General features: G+C 46.2%; 2 protein-coding genes across 8 annotated transcripts; one reads left to right on the top strand and one right to left on the bottom strand.

Annotated features, from left to right (window-relative positions):
- The first annotated feature begins 1 nt into the window (after position 1).
- Positions 2 to 12,984, top strand: STRADA (STE20 related adaptor alpha). Of its 5 annotated transcripts, none has more exons than XM_075036268.1 (13): positions 2 to 70; positions 713 to 797; positions 2,086 to 2,143; positions 3,020 to 3,048; positions 6,671 to 6,773; positions 7,276 to 7,397; positions 7,532 to 7,640; positions 7,758 to 7,881; positions 8,798 to 8,969; positions 9,642 to 9,746; positions 9,908 to 10,149; positions 10,809 to 10,851; positions 11,540 to 12,984. In XM_075036268.1, the coding sequence occupies exons 2-13, from the start codon at positions 762 to 764 to the stop codon at positions 11,690 to 11,692; spliced, it is 1,296 nt and encodes a 431-aa protein (XP_074892369.1). In that variant the 5' UTR covers positions 2 to 70; positions 713 to 761; the 3' UTR covers positions 11,693 to 12,984. The 5 variants fall into 5 exon arrangements, with proteins under 5 accessions (XP_074892369.1, XP_074892370.1, XP_074892368.1 ...); XM_075036269.1 differs by lacking the exon at positions 2 to 70 and adding an exon at positions 470 to 532 and having other exon boundaries at positions 713 to 773; XM_075036267.1 differs by lacking the exon at positions 2 to 70 and adding an exon at positions 480 to 532.
- Positions 4,249 to 20,232, bottom strand: LOC142034654 (E3 ubiquitin-protein ligase RNF113A-like). Of its 3 annotated transcripts, none has more exons than XR_012651713.1 (11): positions 20,109 to 20,232; positions 19,691 to 19,767; positions 19,463 to 19,567; positions 18,025 to 18,132; positions 17,632 to 17,741; positions 17,321 to 17,427; positions 16,650 to 16,739; positions 15,687 to 15,780; positions 14,899 to 15,005; positions 14,101 to 14,373; positions 4,249 to 5,069 (listed from the first exon to the last, which is right to left on the bottom strand). XR_012651713.1 is itself a non-coding variant. In XM_075036272.1 (10 exons), exons 1-10 carry the CDS (start codon positions 20,206 to 20,208, stop codon positions 14,291 to 14,293), a joined length of 981 nt encoding a protein of 326 aa, XP_074892373.1. In that variant the 5' UTR covers positions 20,209 to 20,232; the 3' UTR covers positions 12,925 to 14,290. The 3 variants fall into 3 exon arrangements, 1 of the variants encoding a protein (XP_074892373.1); XR_012651712.1 differs by lacking the exon at positions 4,249 to 5,069 and adding an exon at positions 7,992 to 10,370 and having other exon boundaries at positions 13,540 to 14,373; XM_075036272.1 differs by lacking the exon at positions 4,249 to 5,069 and having other exon boundaries at positions 12,925 to 14,373.
- Between the last annotated feature and the right edge of the window lie 508 nt (positions 20,233 to 20,740).

The following is a 20,740-nucleotide window of genomic DNA, read 5'->3' as shown; positions in this document are numbered from 1 at the left end:
TGCCTACTTTACTTGGCTGGACTCTGCGTTCCTTTCATCTGGTAGAATCTCACAGCCTCGTTTGTCCCGGGTAGGTTTTTCAACACAGAGAGGGGCAGGCGTTATCTCTGCTATGATGAAATGATTCTTTCTCCTCGGGAGGCCCTCCCTGTGAGGGCAGTGGGTGCTGGGGCAGAGGGCCTGGAGCCGGAGGAAGGTGTCTCTCCCCTGGTGCAGGCCAGGGTGGGTGGGGATGGAGGATTTGCCCCCTGCCTTTAAGGGACGGGGCCGCGCAGGCACTGCAGCAGCACCGAGGGCGGGCAGGGCGCCTTCCCCCCGGTGCCCGAGGAGCGGCTGGGGGGGGGGCCGCTGGGACGAAGCCTCGACCGCTTTCTGAGGGAACCAACATGGCGCCGGCCGCTTCCCGCCGCTGGGAACACGCGGGAGCCTCGGGGGTGACGTCACGCGAGCGCCCGCATCACGTGGCGGCGCGCTGGCGTCACACGCGCAGCGTCTCCTGCCGGTAAGCGGCGGCCGCAGCCTGAGAGAACGGGTGAGGGGGCCCGGCGGGGCGGGAGGGGAGGTCGCTGCCTTGCGAGGGCCGCCGCGGGCCCTCGGCGGTGCTTACCGGCCGGCCGAGCTCCGGTAGGGTCCTGCCGGCCTGGGGCTGCCCGGCGGCGGCGCTCGGTCCTGGGGTGAGGCGTGAGGGGGTGACCCGCTCTTGTGCCTGCAGGTTGCCGGTCCTTTAACGAGCTGCGTGAGGTAACACAAACGCGGATTCCATGTCTTTTCTTGTAAGTAAACCCGAACGGATTAGGGTGAGTGTTGAACACCTTCCAGCTTCCCTCACACGCCGGCGTGTCGGTAGAGCCAGCCTTGCGCTTGTGCAGAGGAGCGGCGGCGGGGCCGGCCTCCTGGAAAGCACTTTAAAGTCACGTTAAAACGGGCTAATTATAGGGCACGGTATCGATGTGCAAGCTAGGCGCTCGTGGAAAAAAAAACAAACCCTGTGCTGAAGTATTTATTGCTTGCACACCTGTATCTCGTGTGTGTACGGTGCGAGGGGCTTGTAATGGGCGTCGCAATTAAGAAAAAGCGTGGTAATGATGATTTCTTTCTACCTTTCTTTACGAAGTTACTGCCTCATCTCTGTCACACCACCGACAGGTTATTTCTAAACTTAACTTTCTTGGAAAGCTAAACACAACAGCTTTGTTTGGTTCTGCATTTTTAAGTGAGGAAGTTTCATGTGAGAAAACCACTTTTAATGCCTTAAAACGGTGTTGTTACGTACGAGTTTTGAGTCGTTGTCACCTAAAGACTCGTTGGTGCTTTCTAGGACTGCCTTCCCTTGCACTAAACAACATAAGCTATTTTTTTAGTTACTTTACCAAGTAGACAAATTCTAATGTGGGAGCGTTTGTGTTTATCTAATGTTAACTTCATGATCAACACTCCGCAAGCCTAAAATTGCATATTCTATTGTGTGTTATGTGTGCTTGTATGTATCTTTCTTTGAATTACAGAGTTGAATAGAGTGGTATAAACATTTCTCTGCACAAGCTAATGCTTGCTGTGAACTTTAAGCATGAATTCTGGAAGAGAACAATAGCTTTAAAATATCTATGTTCTAATTATGCATTCAGTCAATAGATATGTAGCCAAAATATTTAAGTTCTCTAGGATGTCACCTCATTGTAAATAGTTGAAGTTTTTTGTTTACACCTGTTACACCCAAAAAACAACTTTTATTTGCCTGTATAAGGGAGTTTTAGCATGTTTATTAATTTTGCTGTATGTGCATGTGTAAAGGTTCATGTCTGAATGATCTAAAACTATGTTAACTTTATTGCAAGTGCATGCTGGTCAGGAAAAGCAGTAGCACTTGTGTGGTTGCTGGGTGTATGCCATCTTAGTGGCACAAGAAGAGAATATCCTGTCCAAAGTAAGGATGCATCTCTGATGTTGCAGCTAATCAGTTTCAGACCATAGCAGAATCCTTGAAGTATTACCATTCTTTTATGTTTTTTTCTGGGGAAGGGGGAAAAGAAATTTGTCTCTAGATGGAATAACGAATTATCTGGGGGATTTTTTTTCTTCTTTCAGCGGTGGGTGTCTGAAAAATTCATTGTTGAAGGCTTAAGGGAGTTTGAACTGTTTGGAGGTAAGTTTTCCGCTCGTTAGATGACGTTAGAAAAGTTTTATTTTAGCTGCAAGGTTTGTTAATTTGGTTGCAAATATGTATCTTAACAGCAAAAGAGATGAATAAATCTGGTTGTAGCACCGGATGTGGTTTTTCAAGCTTGCTAACCATATAAAGTTAATATGGAAGTGTCAAAGATCTAGCAAGTTATTTGGAAATCAATTTCATGTTGATGGCAGTACTATTTTCAGACCCTGTGTTCTGTATTTCTTAGCATAACCACTTTTTTCCTATGCAAAAGATAGATTTGGGGTTTGGGAAGGTTAATTACAATTTTCCAAGTAAAAATGGATTTTGAAACTGATGACAGCTCCCCAGTGTCCCTGCAGGAGAGCTGACTGGTTTCTGTTCTCCTTTGTGCATAATAAACAAAATTGCCCACTAGGATGCAGAATTCCTCGTCAGTGACATGTAAAGCAATCAGAGCATAGGAAAGATGTCTAGATCTTGAGCTTCCAGGTGGATTGGAAGAATTTTCATTATTTTAAATAATCTTTAGATAGTTTCTTCTGTATTTAAGCAAAGTAGATACATCATTTTTTTTTTTTAATGTGTTTGGAAGTATAATAAAAAAATTCGTCACTTTACATTTATGTTGAATATATAAACAGTAGCACTATTTGAATCTCTTTAATTCCATACTTGTACTAGAATTTGATTATTTTTAGTGCTACAACCTTATGTGTAAATTAAATGTCTTTGTCTAAAAAAAAAAAATATTGTATATATTTGGTATCAGAAAGTATCACACAGAGTTCTTTACTCAGTTTTCCAACTATATTTTTAATGGGTATCTGTTGAACACAACATGGTGAACAATTAATTTCTTTACTCCAGAGCAGCCTCCGGGTGACTCTCGGAGAAAAGTAAGTGACTTTTGCAGGCTGTGGTGCTGTGGTTCATTGCATGGAGATTATTCCTTGTGGAAGTTTGATTTTTTCTTTTTATCTTAGTTATATATTTCATCTCTATATTTAGCTCTACAAGTGTGGAAACAGGTTTCACCCTGGAGTGGAGATTTTGGTGTGTGGTTTTCAAACTATATGTGACAAGTCAAAACTTAAGACGTAATCTCTTGGATTTGTATTTGCGTCATCGTCCCCCCTCCCCCCAGTCTCACAACAGTCTCTTTTTTTTCTTTTTTTTTTTTTTTTTTGAGATGATTTAGATCTGATTCTTCAGAGATGCTAATCTCTTACAACAAGTTTATGGTACTTCTGAAAACTAGGCCCAAAAAAATTTATGCTGGCTATTCAAAACCAGTGTTCCCTTCTGAACACATCGATTCTGATTTCCTTTCTCTTCCCTGTAGAGCAGCCACAAGAGAGGCTCCAACATCAAAACCAAACATCATGTAATTTTCAGTTTGAGGTCACTTTACCTCCTGTTGTCTGGTCGTCCTTGGAGCCAATTCCATGCATGCTTAGAGAGCTTTGCCTCTTAAAAACTAAAATCACTAGCAAACATGGCATGTCTGTTCAAAAAGGTACAGCCAAAATGTGGCAGTTGAACTTTACCTTGATGCTTTTTGTTCTGTAGGCCCTGATTGCACACTATCTGTTCATAATGAGCAATGCTCATAGAATAACACAACTTATGATAGCATGTATTTGTCTAAATGATTTCCCACCTACCTTCAATATACCATATTGAAACAATTCTGTGTGCAGGTGTTGCTCTAGTTTAAGCTAATTACAAATGTGAATTAAGTATGATTTGATTATAGTAACTGTGTCAGTTCAAGCTGCTTATAATTGATTTTTGTGCCAGTGTCTGTAATTTACTGGCACAAACAATGCTGAAAATCTGAGATGTATATGGAATGTTTTGTATAAAGTCAAGCAAATTCACACCTTTTTTTAAATTGCTGAGTGTTACACTTATGCTGAATTGGAAGCAAATTGAGATTAGCATCTGTTTTGTTTTTGTTAAAGTATTCACTTGGGGTTTGAACACTTTTGCAGTGGTATTGCTGACTCTCGTTTTGATTTTTACATCTAAATAAAAGCTTACTTCTTCCAGCAGGGCAATAGAAAAAGGTAAATAATCTGGGGAGAGGGACGGGAGGAAAATTTTTGTTGCTCATGCTGAAAGTGAGTGAGGGAATGAGGAGGTGGAGAGGAAGGCAGCAGAACAAAAATTACATTCCCTCTTCCTGACTCGGATGAATGTCATTTGGCAAATGCAGATCCTTGCTAGCATCACATAACTGATTCTCTTATGGCATTTATAACAGTAGTTGCCTTTCAAAGATTAATTTCCTTAAATCTATCTCAAATTAAAATCAGACCAACAAGCTGGAAAGCTACCTCTTAATGAATGTCATGCCATAAAGCTAGTCATATGTGACTTCATTTTGCAGCTGCTTTTGCTTTTGACCATACACCAAAAGTTGTCCTGTGTGAAACCACTGAGGAGCTTTTTTGCAGTATTTCATAAATGACATTTCAGTTTAACTTTTTTTGTTTTAAACTCTTGTATGATGTTGATAAATTTCTGGTAGAGCTCCTTTTGCATTAACTCTCAGTTATCGGTCACTGCTAACATGAAGAGAGGTGAGTGAAGACCTCTGATGTACTGGAAGACTTTTAAAAAGGGAATTTACAGTATTTTTCCATTACTGTTGAAACAGCCTACACCATTAATAAGATTAAATTTAATTTTTTGCATCTGTTTTGTTGGCTTATGCTATATCTGGAGTGGACTTTATTAAAGCAAACCACTTACATATTGCTCAGTGTTTCACCAGCTGTCATTGCTCCATAACGCTGCTTTATCAGAGCCTCCTGCTTTCATTTCCTTGGTGGTGCCTTTCTGCTTCAGAGGTTTCCATCTGCCTGTGTGTCTCTCCTGGCAATCTTGCTGTTGACAGGACTGTGTGAAATTGCTGGAAGAAGTAATGAATGATACAATTGAGATCAGAATTGACAGGCATCTTTAACAGAAGTTTGAAATCATGAATGGAATGTTGCTGCCTGTTCTCGGCCAAGGAACAGCACTGTGTAGTTTGCTAGTAGGACTAGACAAAAAGGATTTGGGATTGCTGAGATCTCAGGGGTTTGCTATCCTGAAACAACGACTGAGCTGCTGTGCTAGAGTTGTTTGAGCTGAAATTACACCATAGCACTGTTCACAAACCTTAAATTTTGCCTTTTTCCTTAACTGAAAAATATACCTATTTTAAAGGTAGGCAGAGAGAGGTAAAATGTGTGCTGTTCAAAGTCGTTTGAAAAGGTAGAACTTGGGAAGCCTGACTATTAGCTTACTCCCAAAGTATAGTCAGGGACACAAAGGTAATTTACGGCAAATTCACATCTGTGCTCATTGCACTACATTTACCCTGGACTGAGTGTAGAACAGCAAGTTCCTTGTTTTTCAGCTGTCACTGTGTTGTTTCCATCTTTCAGTGATGGAAAAAGAGTATTTGCTGTCACTCTAGGAAAATGCACAAGCATTTTCTGCTTCATGTACCATGAGAAAAGGTCTGATAAAGGGCATTTGCAGTTGGTGAAGAATGAGGTGGAAAAAATGAGTTGGAGTTCCAAATGTCAGGAGGAGTTAATGTGCTGGAAATTTGAGATAACTAAATCTTATCTTAGACACCAAATAAATTTGGTTCCCCATTAGGATGCTCTCCTTGTGACTTTGAAAATTTCAGGGAGTTGGAAGGTGTAATGGAACTTGCAAGAACATTGAAGTTTGTCTTCTGCAAAATCCTGCTTTGAAAGGTTATGTGTATGTAAATAAAGCAGCTTTATGTCAGATGTAGTGAAGAAAAGCTGACAGGCTTGGGAGTGCTGCTTCCCTGTGTGGTGTGGTTTTTGTTTTTTGGTTTTTTGGTTTTTTTCTTCTTCCTGTAAGCACTAATGCTTTGCAGTTAAGTTTTTGCTTTCATTTGGAGCTTCTCTTTTCATGTGTGTCTGATCTTCATATCTTGGGCTAAGTTGATTCATCACTTCTACCATTCAGCTAAGCAGCTTCAGCTGCGCTGGTCTTATCACAGATGAGCAGCTGAAAACAAGAAGCCCTAGCTTCAGACAGGAATGGTGACTGCCACAATGCAGACAAGTGCTATAAACAAGCTTTCCTTTGATGCCCTTTGTTCAGGCAACAGGATGGTGTCACAGAAGTTTGTAATTAATGGGAGAAAGGTAGTTACTATAAAGCAGTGCTTAAGGTGTCCTGGGGAATTAGTAATTGGCTTTATCCAAATATTTGTAAAGAAATTCTAGCTTACAGTAATTAAGAACCTACCTGTTATGGTTACATGTTTTGAAACACAGATGTCTGGATCTTCTGAAATGAGGCATCTCCTGGATTTCAGTTGATAAATAACTATTTAAAATTATTTTAACAGCAATTAAATTCTCTCTTCTATATTCAGTACTGTCATATTATTTTGAGGTGTATGATAATACAAGGAGCAGATGATTTTTTCTAGAATGTGATCTTTACTTCTTTTGACTTGACTTTTTTTTTTCCCCCCAGACAAATGAGGCGAGCTCCGAGTCGATAGCTTCTTCCCCTAAAAGGGACACCATGAGCAACTTCCTACCAGACAGCAGCTGTTATGAGTTGCTCACTATTATAGGTAATACTACTAGCGGGTTGGAGGACTGAAAGTCTGTTTTGCAAAGAAAATAAATTTTGCAGATTTGTTGGCCTTTTCTTGATTGCTTATTTTTGAATTAAATGCCTGTCCTCTTTGATTTTAAAATCACTTTAATAGAAAATGAGATGCCAGTCCTAAAGGCTTTGAACTGAAAGAGGCATGTGGTGGGTTAACGATACTGAATGTGAAGTACAAAGTCAGAAGAAGCAGCCTGAAACCTGTCCCTGTCCTTGTTGGGACTGTGGCCTAATCATTTTATTTCTCCCTCAGTTCTGAACTTGAAAGGCAGGATAATATTACTGGCTAGGACGATTTCTCTTGATGGAATACATGCCAAGGAAGGTGGTATCTGATGGAATGATTACTCTTTTTCACAAGGCCAAAAATAGTTTCAGTAAATGAGTATAAAGATTATTTAAGGGTCAAGGACTGGAGGAGTTCTCCAGAAGTATTGCTGAAGCTTTAATGCCTTTTCTTTCAGGCAGAGGCTTTGAAGACTTGATGGTTGTGAACCTGGCCAGGTATAAACCCACAGGAGAGTATGTCACAGTCAGAAGAGTGAACTTGGAGGCCTGTACAAACGAAATGGTCACGTTCTTGCAGGTAACATGAATCCACTAATACCATAATGCAAGTTTAGGAGAGGACAGACAGCAAGAGCAGTGCTTATCAACACTGTGTTCATATTTCTGCATTTACTAAATTGAATCAAAATATCTTTTTTTTTTTTATTTTAGGGGGAACTTCATGTTTCCAAGCTCTTCAACCACCCTAACATTGTGCCATACAAAGCAACTTTCATAGCTGACAATGAGCTATGGGTAGTGACATCTTTCATGGCATACGGTAGGTGGAGAGGGAATACCTTTGTCTGACCATCATGTTCTGTGAAGTGAAATTTAAGAGGTGAAGTATCCTTGGTTTTTTTTCTGACCAATTAAGAGGTGGTTTGTTTCTTTTTAGGTTCTGCAAAAGATTTAATCTGTACCCATTTTATGGATGGGATGAGTGAACTGGCTATTGCATATATCCTCCAAGGTGTATTGAAAGCACTTGACTACATCCACCATATGGGCTACGTACATAGGTATTTAAAAAAAAAAAAACAACAAAAGATCCATTTTCCCTCTGTTGGAAGTTCTCAGAAATACTGCTCATCATTAGAATAGAGTAGATGATAATGCGTTCCACATCACTTGAACTAAGTTTTTTATTACTTTGCTGTTAGATCAAGTCACTTTGATACTTATGGGAAATTACATCATTGATCTTACTAAACTGTGTGAAAGTGTCACTGTGGAACAAACCTATCCCAAAGACCACTGTGTATTTAAAATCACAACTGCAGCTCATGTTGACATGCTGACTTGTTAAGGCTCTGTTCAGATACTGTTGATAGTCTCCAAATTGAGGCCGACACTGATGGGGGGGGGGGGGATTTTCCCTGTTACTGTTGAAGATCCTGGGTCCATAACCTTTAGTCCTGTATTTCTCCTTGCCACAGACATTCTTTGGGAACCTGCATAGCAGGTGTGTAGAGTCCTGTTAATGTTTGTAGAGGTGGTTTTGCACAGCATTCAGGATGGTTGTTAGGAATATCAGCCTCCTGAGTGTCTCCAGAGGCTGATCAAGTATTGTGCTGTGCATTGAGCTGTCCAGTAAAGTAGGCTTTTAGCATTTCCGTAGGTGCTCACTAAGTATGAATTTCTGTTTAGTACTACAACTTTTCTTAATCTCTTTCTAAATTGCTGTCTCCACCCTTTAGCATATTTGTCCTCTTCTCTGACACATTTCTCTGTTGTGAGAGTAAATTTCAGATGCTGAAAGTTCTAGGTTATTAGTGGTTATTACTTTTATTGTATGTACTGTAAAAGAAGTTCAGCTTATCTATGCCTGCCTTAAATCCTTTGTAGTGCCCTTCTGCACTAAGTCTTCCTGGGAAAGCTATAAGGAACATAACTCCTTTGAAGCCAGGGAACCTGACTATTTTTACTTTTTTTCAGGAGTGTTAAAGCCAGCCATATCCTGATCTCTGTGGACGGGAAGGTGTACCTCTCTGGCCTGCGAAGTAATCTAAGTATGATCAACCATGGGCAGCGACTCAAAGTTGTTCATGACTTTCCCAAATACAGCATCAAAGTCCTGCCTTGGCTCAGTCCTGAAGTCTTGCAGCAGGTGTGTTTTAAAAAAAGCTGCTAGTTTTTAGTGATATATGGTATCTCTGTATAACTTTCTGAGTTCTTATGGCATGTTTGGGGGCAGGGCGGGGGGGAAACAAAGCAAAAGCCACAGGGTTACTTTTTCTCATGATGAGCTCTGCCCTTTTTTCCTATCCTTTTAACCTTAAAAACAGTGACCCCTAGCAAGGGGAAACCCGTATTCCTGTCAAAAAGGGCAACTGCTGAGAAGCCCATATTACAACATTGTCTTTTCTTTCCCTTCAGAGGAAGGTGTGCGAATGTAAGGAAAAGGAAGGGGGGAGGCTAGAGGAAACAGATTTGGGACAGGTGCAGGGTGAGTGGGTAGAATTTGATTGGATCTATTTGACTAGTTTTCCTGTAGGTACCTCTACAGAGTCTCCCCTTAGCAAAGTGTTACATTAGATGCTAGTTACCCTAAGGTGGATGTCATCTCTACTAGATAGCTGATTTCAGTTAAATATATGTTGCCCTTAACTGTTTAACAAACAAAAAAAACCACCACCACAATAAACCAGCCTACATGTGGGTTGTACTATTTCTGCTCCAATCATTTGGGTTTGCTCTTCTGCATATCAAATCATGGGTATTGCCCATGCAATCACATGTAAGTCCACAAGGCTAATTTTTTCTTTTCCTTTTCATCTAGAATCTCCAGGGTTACGATGCGAAATCTGACATTTACAGTGTAGGGATAACAGCCTGTGAGCTGGCAAATGGACACGTACCATTTAAAGACATGCCTTCTACTCAGGTAAGGTTTAAAGGCTCTTTTCTTATCCTTCATCCTGGCACATGGAACTGCTTTGGTGCACTGGAATGTGAAGACAGAAGGGTGCCATGCTTACCTGAATGGGAAATCTTAACTGTCTAGTCTTACTGTGTGTGATGTTGCTTATGCCCCTTCTCTTCCAGATGCTCTTGGAAAAGCTGAATGGAACTGTTCCCTGCCTGCTGGACACCACCACAATTCCTGCTGATGAGCTGACTATGAAGACCTCCCGTTCAAGTGCTAACTATGGGATGGGCGAGAGCATGGCTATTAGCAACGTGAGAGCGGCCAATGGAGAGCCAACCCTGCACCCTTATCTTCGGACCTTCTCCACTTACTTCCATAACTTTGTAGAGCAGTGCCTCCAGCGGAATCCCGATTTCAGGTAAAGCCAGGTGAAAGCTGCTAGGGCTGATTAAACCATGAGAGCCAGCAGAGGTGGTTTGAAATTTTCTTTCCAAAAGCATAGTGGAGTGAGGATGTGCTCCATACATTGAGAAGAGCAGTCCAAGTATGTAAAACAAGAGCAGTGTTAACAACTTGAGCACTTTCTATAGGAGAGCCTGAAGAATTACTTTGCAGCCTTCTTTGAGGGGTAGAGTGGCGCTACATGTCAGGAAAATAAACAGTACAACTTGAATTTCTGGTCCCTGTGAGACAGTTTACCCAGTTTCCATCACTGCGAACGTCTGCTGTTCAGCCAGCAGAGAATAATAAAGGGAAATGATCAAGAACTATATTTTCCTCTGTAGTGAGTGTAAAGTCATCTTTAGCCATGACAAACTCTCCTAGCATACCACACTGTTCAGAAACTCTTCCTTGACCAAATGTTGGGGTGCGCAAGTAGGTAACTTCCGCAGAAGGTTGGACTGCTTGCATAAAACATCATGTGAACATAATATACAGTGCTACTGGTTACAAAAGGGAGATACCCTATAGCTGAGAAATGAGAGAGGCAGGAAGGACCCTGGTCTTTTCTTTCTTTCACTACCTGACTTTATGCATTTTCTTGTGTGCTTAATTTATTCTAACTCCCTTCCACAGGCCAAGCGCAGGCACTCTGCTTAATCATCCCTTTTTCAAGCAGGTAAGGAACTCAGTTAATCTGTGGATAAAGAACAGTGGCTTTTCTGTAGTTGTTGTCTTGCTGTGTCACTGAACCTGAGGGTGGGAAAGTTGAGTTGCTGAATTTTCTGTGATCTGAAAGGATTAAGTTAGTTTGGTGCCTAATTGTAGTGCAGCTTGGTGATCCTCACATTCTCCTGGGAGGTGGACTTGCTTTTCTCAATGCATCTCTTCCTTATCTAAACAGGGGATGTAAATCTGCCAGTCCTGTATGCCAGTTTTTCACCCACAGACACTATTGAGTACTGGGGCAAGGCAGTCCTTACCTGGTCCTTACTGAGACCAAATTGAGGTGACGTGTGTTGCTTACAGCTCTGTGGCAGGTTGGTGAGCTCCAGCCCTGGCATGGGAAGAGGCAGGGGGTCTCCTGCCCGTGAAATTATTTGCCTGGCTTGCTCTGAGCTGAGGGTTAGGGTGGTGCTTCACTGAGGGGAGCATCAGGACCGTAGCATCGAAGTGCTGCTGAAAAGGCTGCATGCAAAGCAGTTTCTCGATACAAGGTGCACTGTGAAAGCTCTGCGCGTCTTGGAGCTGGCAGAAGGATAATGCTGTGTTCTTACTTTCTGCCTGTAACCACACGTTGTTCTGCTCATCTGTGATGCGCAACTGGGGAAGCATTTCAGCAGCCGAGTTCTCTTCTTTCTGTGCAGATCAAGCGTCGCGCTTCTGAAGCACTCCCTGAACTCCTGCGCCCTGTCACCCCAATCACCAATTTTGAAGGAACGCGGCCCCAGGATCCCAGTGGCATTTTTGGGCTGGTGTCAAACCTGGAGCAGCTGGATGTGGATGACTGGGAATTCTAGAAAAACAGGGACTAGACCTGGTTCTGGAGGAGCTTTCTGGACATTGTAATTTATTGGTCCTGTTTGTAATAAGTGATAAATGTTACGCATAGAAGAGTCTGCAGGTCCTTGGGAAGGAACTTCAGCTGCCTGTTTACTTAAGAAGTAGCCTGGAAACAAATGGACAGACCTGAGCTGGAAAAGGATCAATCCCAAGGAACTGTGGCGTATTCCAGATGGTGCAGTGCCCAGAGTCCCAGTTCTTGCAGCTGAGCACTGGCAGATCACTTGAATGGGTTGAGTGAGTCTGTTTGGTCTCTATTTATGTTTTTCTAAAAATCACTGGCTTCCTTGTATCACAGTTGAAGGCTGCATGTCCCTACCCTCTTTGGTTCTTTCTCTTTTAAGGGTGCCTTAGAGTTAAGGGGAGGCAGGCAGCTTAGTTTTGGGCATTCTCTTAGAGCTAGTCAGATTAGTTACTGTGTTGTCACAGGGTAGCTTTTGAAGGTGGGGGGGGAAGGGATTATGTTCTTAAATTTAGTCACTGCTTTGTGATGGAAAACGGGAGATCAAAGGCAACCCGATTCCATTCCAGGCACGCTCACTGCATCGGGCACTCCTCTGCAGCACTGGATTCTTCTCTTCCAGTTCTGGAGAGTTTTTGAAGAGACTCCTCTCACTTGATGCTGAGCACTCTGAACTCCAGGTCAGACAGGGCATTCCAGCCTCCCCTCTCATGGCTGCCTGGATCACCAAACCCAGTGTGTATGCCTGTGCAATCTACCAGCTTTTTTATCCCCCACAGCCCATCTAATTGAGCCTTGTGTTAGCTGGGCTGGTTTCACAGCATGTAACTCGTACCAGCGTGTTCTCAGTGACTTGCCCTGGCATGGGGGGAATAGTTGACTTTCATGCTAAATCCTCTTGCTTGTGACTCTTTGAACATCATGTACAGAATTGATTTTAAGCCTTCCATTGCTGTTGCTGTTCTGCCTTCCCTGACTGAATGACAGGTAAAAACTTGCTTCTCCTGTGGCTCCCCTCAATTCATGGCTGTGGCAGCTCTCCCCTATTCTGTATTTGTTCTTTGGAGGTGTATTTAAGGCTTTTAGTTTGACCCTTCGAAGGACCATCGGTGCTGGATGTCTTTCTACTCTTTAATGAAGCACTGAGAATCCAGTCCTGTAGGTGTGGTTGATGGGAGTAGTGGTGCTGGCAACAGGTCCTTCTTGTGTTTATAAATTGTACTTGAACCCAGATAAAGTTTGTTACTCTAGTTTTTTGCCAAAACAAATAAAATATTTCTGAAGTTTTTTTTTTAAGTCTGCTGTTTCTGCAAGATGATGGAGTGGGTCATGAATGATGACACAGGCTGGCTGTGCATGGTTACTCTCTTCTTGTTTCCTTACTTAAAAGGCTGCTGTTTGCACCTCAGCTGGCAAGGGCTGGGTGGCATTAGACAGAACACACCTGCTGAAGGCAGTTGCTGTTGAACAGCTCACCACAGCAGCCTGCAGCACTGTTAGCTGCGACTGCCTTCATGTTTGAAAAACTTACTTCAACTAAAGCAAGAAGCTGCAAACAACTGCTCTTGCTCTTTCCTGAAAGTTTCAGTAGAATGCACTCATGCTCTAGAGCAGGGGTGTTTGTAAGGGCAGGATACAAGAGATAGACAGGAAGTAGAAGTGGCCCTATCCTAGGATCAGGTTTGGCTCCTGGTTTAATTTTATTATAGTAAGTAGATCTTTATTTCCTAGCTTGTCATGAAGTTCTGCAGCTTGCAAAAATCCTTAACCCTCTCCCACAAGCCTGGACAGGGACTTAAAAAGCCTGCTGGTACTTAGAGCAAGAAAAAGCACAGTACTCACTCAGCATAAAACCTCTGGGACTGAGTGAGTGATGGTTTGGAGGAGATGGGATTCCTCACAGAAGAGGGATTATTTAACAGGTGTTGCCCACTGAAGTTCTAAGCCTTTCTCCAATTCTCCTAGGAACCAAGAGGCAGGCAGAAAACACAGGAGGGCATACACTGAGCTGTAATAAATCACAAGTAACTGCAGCGCTTTAGCCTGCCTTCCCCTGAGTTAGCATTTTTAGGGTGAAGGATGAACTTAACACAAGCTGATATTTCTCATCCCTGTCCATGCTTTCAGCTTGCTACATGCTCAAATATTATGGACATAAATTAACTTAGAGATGATAGTTTTATGCTTACACAGCAACAGGAAGCAAGCAGGATCAGTGCAAAGTTAGAAGTGAAACAGCAGCGCCTTGGTCAAAAAAAGAAGTTATGAAGTAACTGAATGTAGTCTTCAACACCTCCTTCCCCAGGCGCACTGCTGCACTCAGAGGCAACTGTTGTGGTCCTGCTGGCAGCATGGTGGTAGCAGAAGGCTGTACTCAGCCATGACTCTTGAGTCTGACCTTACCTGTTCTGCCTTATGCCTTCACAGGGCAGCAAACAAGGAGTCCGGCACAGTCAGGACACTGTTCTAGTAGCTGCTGGTTGGATACACAATGCCTGGCTACAGCTGCTGGCCCCAAGGCAACTGCTGTGAGCTTTTTTTTTTTTTCTCCCACGAAAGCTTTATTCAGCTAGATACAAAACAGGGTGCTCTGCTATTGTGGATCCTCTGCATGGTCTGAATGCTGCTGTTCCTCCTCTTCCTCCCCTTTGTGTTTTTCCAATTTTGCCATGAGCTCTGTAAAACAAGAATAGGCAGGATGAGACTCCATGTGCGGGGGCTGTCCTACAGCAAAGCCAGGTGCCCAGGTCCTGTAAACACCCATCTCTGCAAGAACCAGGGCAGCTACCAAAAATCACTTGCCTACTCAAAGACTCAGCTAGGAGCTACCACCATTTGCTGAGTCCAGGGCATCAGATGTTACAGTCATAGAATCCATCAGTGTGTTACTGACCTGCCAACTAGAGCATCAGACAAGCTGCTGCCTCCGCACCCGCAGCACGTCCTCCCTACCCTCACCAGAAGTCGCACTCCCCTAGTTCCCCATCTGGGCAAGCACAGATGCTCATTTTGCACCTACAGAGCCGCCCAGGCCATGATTTAGTATCTCCTGGCACTAAAGGAAGCTCTGCTGGCAGCCAAGAGCTGTGAGCTCCAGCTTAGGGCCAGGCCCAACACCAAGAAGATACCTCAGGAGCTGCTGCCTTTGCTGCTCCAGCCGCTCCCACTGAAAGCCCTCTCTCCCGCAGGTGCCCGTTTTACCTTTTGCTGGGTTGAAGACTCCATTGGTTTGCTTGTCACAGACATAGCAGCGCTGGGATTTGCGATAGTGTTGGAGGGCACAACTCTCACAGAAGTAGTGCCGACACCTGTATGGAGACACAGATGCCACTGCAAGTCACCAGATAACAATGACTGTGTCCAGGAGTGAGTTAGAACTTACTGACTACTGGTCCCCGGGGGATGCAAAAGTGAGCTGCATGCAGAGCTTCCTCTGCATCATTGTCCTCATGAAAGGTGTTTCAGCATCGCTTCACTGATGTGGAGCAATGGCACAGAGCCACCAGTGAGCTCTTCCAGACACCAGGTACCCAGCAAGACAGCCAGCACTGTGGGAGAGGGCTGGCAGTGCATGATGTCCATGCTGCCCCTCAGCTTACTCCTCATCCTTGCCAAGCTCTTGGCTTCCCCATGCTTCTGTTTCTTTGCTCACGCAATGCAGCGTGCCATTCAGTGTCCAGGAGGAAGGAAGGATTGAAAACAAAATCTCAAGGTTAAGGGGAAAGATGATGTAATGAGGCAGCGTCTGTGGAAATCTAGGTGTCTGGACAACAAAGGCTTGAGATCCCTTCCAAGGAGATGCTCCAAATGCAGTTATGAGACTCCCTGGTTACCAGAGGATTTCCCCACCCACCAGCAAGCCACAGCAGACAAGAAGCAGGTTCCACCCACAGGCCTGTGGGCAGTGTTTGTATTTGCCTCAACAGTGGATGACTAGTGAACTGGATCGACAGCAGACACTTGGCTCCTCAGGCCAAAAACCCACTTACTTGGTGACCACGGGGTTCTTGAAGGAACTTCTGCAGATGAAGCATTTGAAAGGCATATCCTCCTCATCGCTGCTCACCTCATAGTTTTCCTCATCTGCAGAAGAGAAAGTTAACCAGACTGAAGCAAGAGCAGAGGCAGCCAGACCAGCCCATGCGTGGGGCATGAAATATTAAATATGGAGAGAGCACAGCAGGTGGGATTAAATCTTTGCTGCAAACAATAGAGCTCTGGCATCTGGGTGTTGCTGATGTCAGTAACACATGTGGGACTGAGATATAATTAGGTCTAATGAGCCGGCGTGCCTGTTGCTCATCTCACAAGAGCAAATTCTTTTCTACCTCACCCACTCACTGCTATAAAGAGACATATCCTCCAGCCCCCTCCTCTTTCTTAGATTTTCTTCCAAACCAGCTGCCACCAAACTCTGGCTCCAACTGAACAGAGAACACCCTCTTCCCCACAACTGCACAGCAGTTCAGGAACAAAACGCATGAGCCTTGGGCCGCAGCTACGGACACTGTGAGTGAGAAATAATGATGTGACGTAGCATGAATGCATCCCACCTCCTGGGTATCTGGGGGGCAGGAGATGGTCACAGCTCACTGCTGGGACCCATACAACAGTAGTGCTGTCCTTTTATAGAGAGCCAGAGGAAATAATTCTCTCTGGTGGCAATCAGTGGTTATCTGAAAGCAGCAGATTTGCTCAACACTGTCAGTGGTTACTGGCCCTAAGGTTATCTGGAGCAGGGAGTTCCACAGCTTTGGAATAAAGAGTCCTTTCTTTCTAATATTAATTCAACTCATAGCCCATGCAGTTTGAGACAGCAAAGGATCCATTTCATTCTTAGTGATCCAATATCCCTAAGTCACATTCACGTTAGGGCACGATAAAAGACAGGACCTGGTAGTCTCATCCACCGTTAGCTTAGGGACAGGGAGAGCAGAGGGGTGGTGCCGTACCATTGACTCCGTACCGGCCTTCATCCAGTTCCCGTTCGATCTGCCAGCCGTGTTTGTAGTCTGAGCGGTCATGGAGGAATTTGCAGCTGTCTGAGCCAGGCAAAGAAAGAGGAATTAACAGCTAGGCTGTGCGGGGCAGAGCGTTAGCAGGACATGTCATCAGGGGCAGCCTGAGCTTTGCCCAGCAGAAGGTGAAACCTGATTGCTTCCCGCCCACCTGTGCTCCAGGGCAGCACCAAGCTCCTGGAGCAGGCACAGGATCCCTCTCAGGGTTGACAGGCCATGAGGATCGTGCTCTGTGTGCCACAGTGACAGTTCCAGCATTTATACACATGAGAAGTGGGATAACGAACAGTAAATCCCATCCCTCACATGGCCTCAGCAGCCAGAATACCTGTGGAAATGTGGGTCACAGGAACATCCCAGGGGTCCCTCCCAGGACTCTTATAACCACTGATCAGAGGCCATCAGCTTTCAGGAGGGCCGACACAAATGACCAGAACATTGCATAAAACAACTTTGCAACAGCACCACACACCAACTCTGCAAACAAGTGCCTGTAAATCAGTAAGTGCTCATCTTAGCACCACAAATAAGGGATCCCAAGCCGGACTGGATCCCTTTGCAGATCTGGCACAGTATCTGTTCACCTGCAGGCAAGATCCACTCACCTCCAAAGCCGCAGAACCCAGTTTCTTTGTAGTCCTTGCAGATATCAGGCTGGTAGTCCCATCGCACCGTGGCCCGCAAGTGCTCCGGAGCACGGATGGGTCCTTTTCTGAAAGGGTGGGAGAAGGCTCAGGCTGGCTGCTCAGCTGCAGTGGAGAAGGCCCCTGGGGGCCTAGTCAGAACCAGACACCAGACTCGTTAGACAGAAAGAAGCTGGCAGTAACAGCAAAGTTCAAGCCCCAAACAGGTGCCTTTGGGGATGGTGCCTGAGCTCCTCTGTGGTCCCAGTCCTCTGAGGCTTATCCCAACCCACCTGACCATTCCTGAAGAGGCATTTCCCATTGATGTGTCCTTGGGCTTCACATACTTCTGATAGTTGTTAATACCACGGTAAATTTTATCATCTTCCTTTCCTCTCAGCTCCTAGGAAAGCAAAAAGAAAGGTGATTAAGGATCAGGAAAGTTTCATGACGCCTATTAGCTTTCACCACACTGACACCAGCCTCCCTTCCCAGCCCCGCCTTCCTTAATACCAAGATGCCGATAAAGCCAGAAAATTCTCCTATTTGCAAGGGTTACACTCTTGGCTTCTCAAATTTCCAGGGAGGAAGAGGCTCAAACTCTTCTTGGTGTGCAGAAGGGGATGAGTAAAGCACATATACTCCTGCTATGGAGCACTACCTCTTACAGAGCAAAGCTGACTCACCTCCTGGATTTTCTGGCTGCGCTCGAAGATGGCCTGGGCATCTTTCTCCTTCTCCGTGTCCAGTTCATATACTGCTGTGGCTCCCATGTCTTCTGGGCCAACAGGTTTCTGAAAAGCAAGAAAAACCCATGACAACAGTGAAGAGAAAACCTGTACAAGACAGAGAGCTCCTTGGCTACCTGAAGGGCTGGTCACAGAGCAAGTATTGCACATGGCCTGCTTTACCTGCCACCAGTTTCTACTGTCCCTTAGCGCCTGCCAGGGAGAATCCCCCATGGGCCAGATCCAGCCTAGTGCTTGCAGAGGCCAGAGTGCTAATTACCCATTGCTCTCAAGTTTTAGCCTGCAGAGTCAGGAAACACTTATCCTTACTTTACTCCTTCACGCTCAGGGCTCAGCTTAGCTGGAAGCTGAACTCAGATCTCCCATGTCCAACACTTCAATCATGAGACAATCCCGCCTACACGCAGGATGTTATGTCTGAACTTTTAACCCAGCTGCAGGTGGCTTACATTCAGTTTTAATACAGTGATCTGGTTTAGATTCCTCTTTAATGGACTGAACAGACACCTATTCCTAGGTTTTATCAGATCTTCAGGAACAGCTGCACAGAAACCAAAGAATAATTACAGCCAGCCTCAATTAAAACCAAATCCATAATGTGACAAGGAGACCTCAGTCTGACCCTGCAGCTTTAACTGGGGACAGTTAGGCTCTATTCCCATTTTTTACAGAGGTGCAGACAATAAAGAAATAGGTCTGAAGGTGAACATGTGTTGATACCTGCTTTTAATCCTACTTATATCCTGCCCAGGCTCATCCTAATGGGCACAACTTCACTGGATCAGGAGGAAAATTAAGAGAAAAAAACTAGTAGGGAGAGCAATTTGAGCTGTGCCCAAACCTTCACAGCTGATCTCTCTGCACTCCAGACGTTAACAGGACACCCAGGACACCCCAGCCATCAATCCCAAGAATACAATGACCTCTCTCTGTAGCTCTTACTCCATCACTAGTCACAAGGATAAAGATGGGACCACGTTCTACGTCACCTTGAATTCTTTGTGAAGGAAGATGGTCTAAAACTGAAAACATGAACCAAACAGCAGAGCAAACCTGATTCAAGTGCTCCCTCTCCTGAAAATATTGTGTGATGTTGGGCAAGTCCAGTGGCATCTTGGGGTTTTAATTCCCAGCTCTAAGAGGGAAAGGCCAACCTTAGACAGCCTCCTGGGGATGCAGGGGCTATCGGGAGAATAAATGCAGCGCAAGGTACTTGTCTATGAAGAGGGAAGGGACAGGGAAGTGTATCAATAGATAAAAAAGAAGGAATGGCCGATCCCACATTCAACAGAGGCAAATTCTCTCTATCAAGTGTGAGATCTGCCAGTCCCACCTGACCTCACACCCCAGAACCACATTCTTGCCCAGTCCTTACCGCCGACCTTGTCGATTTGTAAGTGACTCCTATCTCCTTTGATGGATCCTCATCGTCACTGCTGCTCAGTGCGTAGGCAGGCCTCTCCTTTGCGCATCTCCTGGTCTGAGGGGCAAGAAGACAGCAGGTAGGAAGGACAGAAGACTCCAACACTGCATCTAACTTGAGCTTGGCAGGCCACTGCAGATGCACCTCGGATGGAGCAGTGCTCTGCTATGGCTCCCTTACCTTCTGGATCATGGGGTTGGGAGTCTCCCGCCGCCGCTCCTTCCGCACCACCGTGCTGCCCTCCTCACCGCTGCTCTCTGAGAGGTAAAGCCCAGGGGTAAGGGTGCACCCGGGGGCAGGACCTCGGCCCAAGCGCAGGCTCTGCTGGCAGCCTCCCTCCTCTGCGGGCTGGGGAAGCCCACGGGAAGGTGCGGGAGGCCGGCGGAGCCCCCGAGGGCGGTGGCACGGCCGGGGAAGAGCCCTTCACCCCCTCCACCACACGGACATCGGTACGGCTGGGGAGGGCAGCGAGCCCCCTCCGTGTGGGGGCAGCGCTCCGGGGTGGCACCAGGCCCTCCTTCGCCTCCCCAGGGTATCGCAACGGCCCGGCTCCCAGCACCCTTTCGAGGTCTTCCGCGAGCCCCCGCCAAGCCCTCACCCTGCTCCTGATCGCTGCTGGGCCGCTTACGCCGACCCCTACCCGCCGCCAGGCCCCGCTTCTTGAAAACGAAGCTGCAAACAGTCCCCTCGTCCGCCATCTTGCACCGCCCACCCCCTGCCCCCCCCCCGGCGGCTAGAGCGGCGCCGGAGCCTGCCCCTGCGCGGCGCAGCGCCCCCTGCGGGAGAGGAGGACCAGGGAGGGGGCACCCGAGAGGAGGGGCGGGGCCGCGGAGAGAGAGCGGCGCCCCCGGGGGAGAGCGCCCCCTGCTGGCGGGGGGGAGGAAACTGGGGAGGGGGGCGAGGTGGGCCCGGGGGGGGCCCGGTCTGCTGAAGCCCCTCGGGACCCCCCTAGGCCGCTCCCCGCTGCACTCCCTGGACCCCCCCGGTACCTCGGGCCCGGGCTGAGCCGACCCCTCCGGTCCCCCAGCTCCTGCCCCAGGCCTCTGAGGCCGGCAGCGGGGCGGTTGGAGTGAGGGGCGAGGGGCGAGGGCTGCCCCCCCCCCCCCCATCCCCATTCCCCTTCCATCTTCTGGGGCCTTCCGCGTCACCATAGCAACGGGAAAAGGAGCTGAGCCCCAGCACCCCCCAGCGAAGCCCACCCTGAGGTGGGCGCAGGCCGGAGGACCCCAG

Source organism: Buteo buteo, chromosome 9, assembly GCF_964188355.1.
Source record: "Buteo buteo chromosome 9, bButBut1.hap1.1, whole genome shotgun sequence".
In the NCBI taxonomy this organism is placed as follows: domain Eukaryota; kingdom Metazoa; phylum Chordata; class Aves; order Accipitriformes; family Accipitridae; genus Buteo; species Buteo buteo.
Note: the sequence above shows the minus strand (reverse complement) of the source record. Positions and strands in the feature narration are given on the sequence as shown.

What these genes read in the sequence shown, in the direction of transcription:
- STRADA (XM_075036268.1), top strand. Translation starts at nt 762, where the DNA reads ATGTCTTTTCTTGTAAGTAAACCCGAACGGATTAGG. An exon ending in GACATCTTTCATGGCATACG is followed by an intron (nt 7,641 to 7,757) that starts GTAGGTGGAGAG and finishes GTTTCTTTTTAG; the next exon opens with GTTCTGCAAAAGATTTAATC. An exon ending in CAGCGGAATCCCGATTTCAG is followed by an intron (nt 10,150 to 10,808) that starts GTAAAGCCAGGT and finishes TCCCTTCCACAG; the next exon opens with GCCAAGCGCAGGCACTCTGC.
- LOC142034654 (XM_075036272.1), bottom strand. Translation starts at nt 20,208, where the DNA reads ATGGCGGACGAGGGGACTGTTTGCAGCTTCGTTTTCAAGAAGCGGGGC. An exon ending in CAGCAGCGATCAGGAGCAGG is followed by an intron (nt 19,768 to 20,108) that starts GTGAGGGCTTGG and finishes TTTACCTCTCAG; the next exon opens with AGAGCAGCGGTGAGGAGGGC. An exon ending in GCCTCTTCAGGAATGGTCAG is followed by an intron (nt 17,428 to 17,631) that starts GTGGGTTGGGAT and finishes CCACCCTTTCAG; the next exon opens with AAAAGGACCCATCCGTGCTC.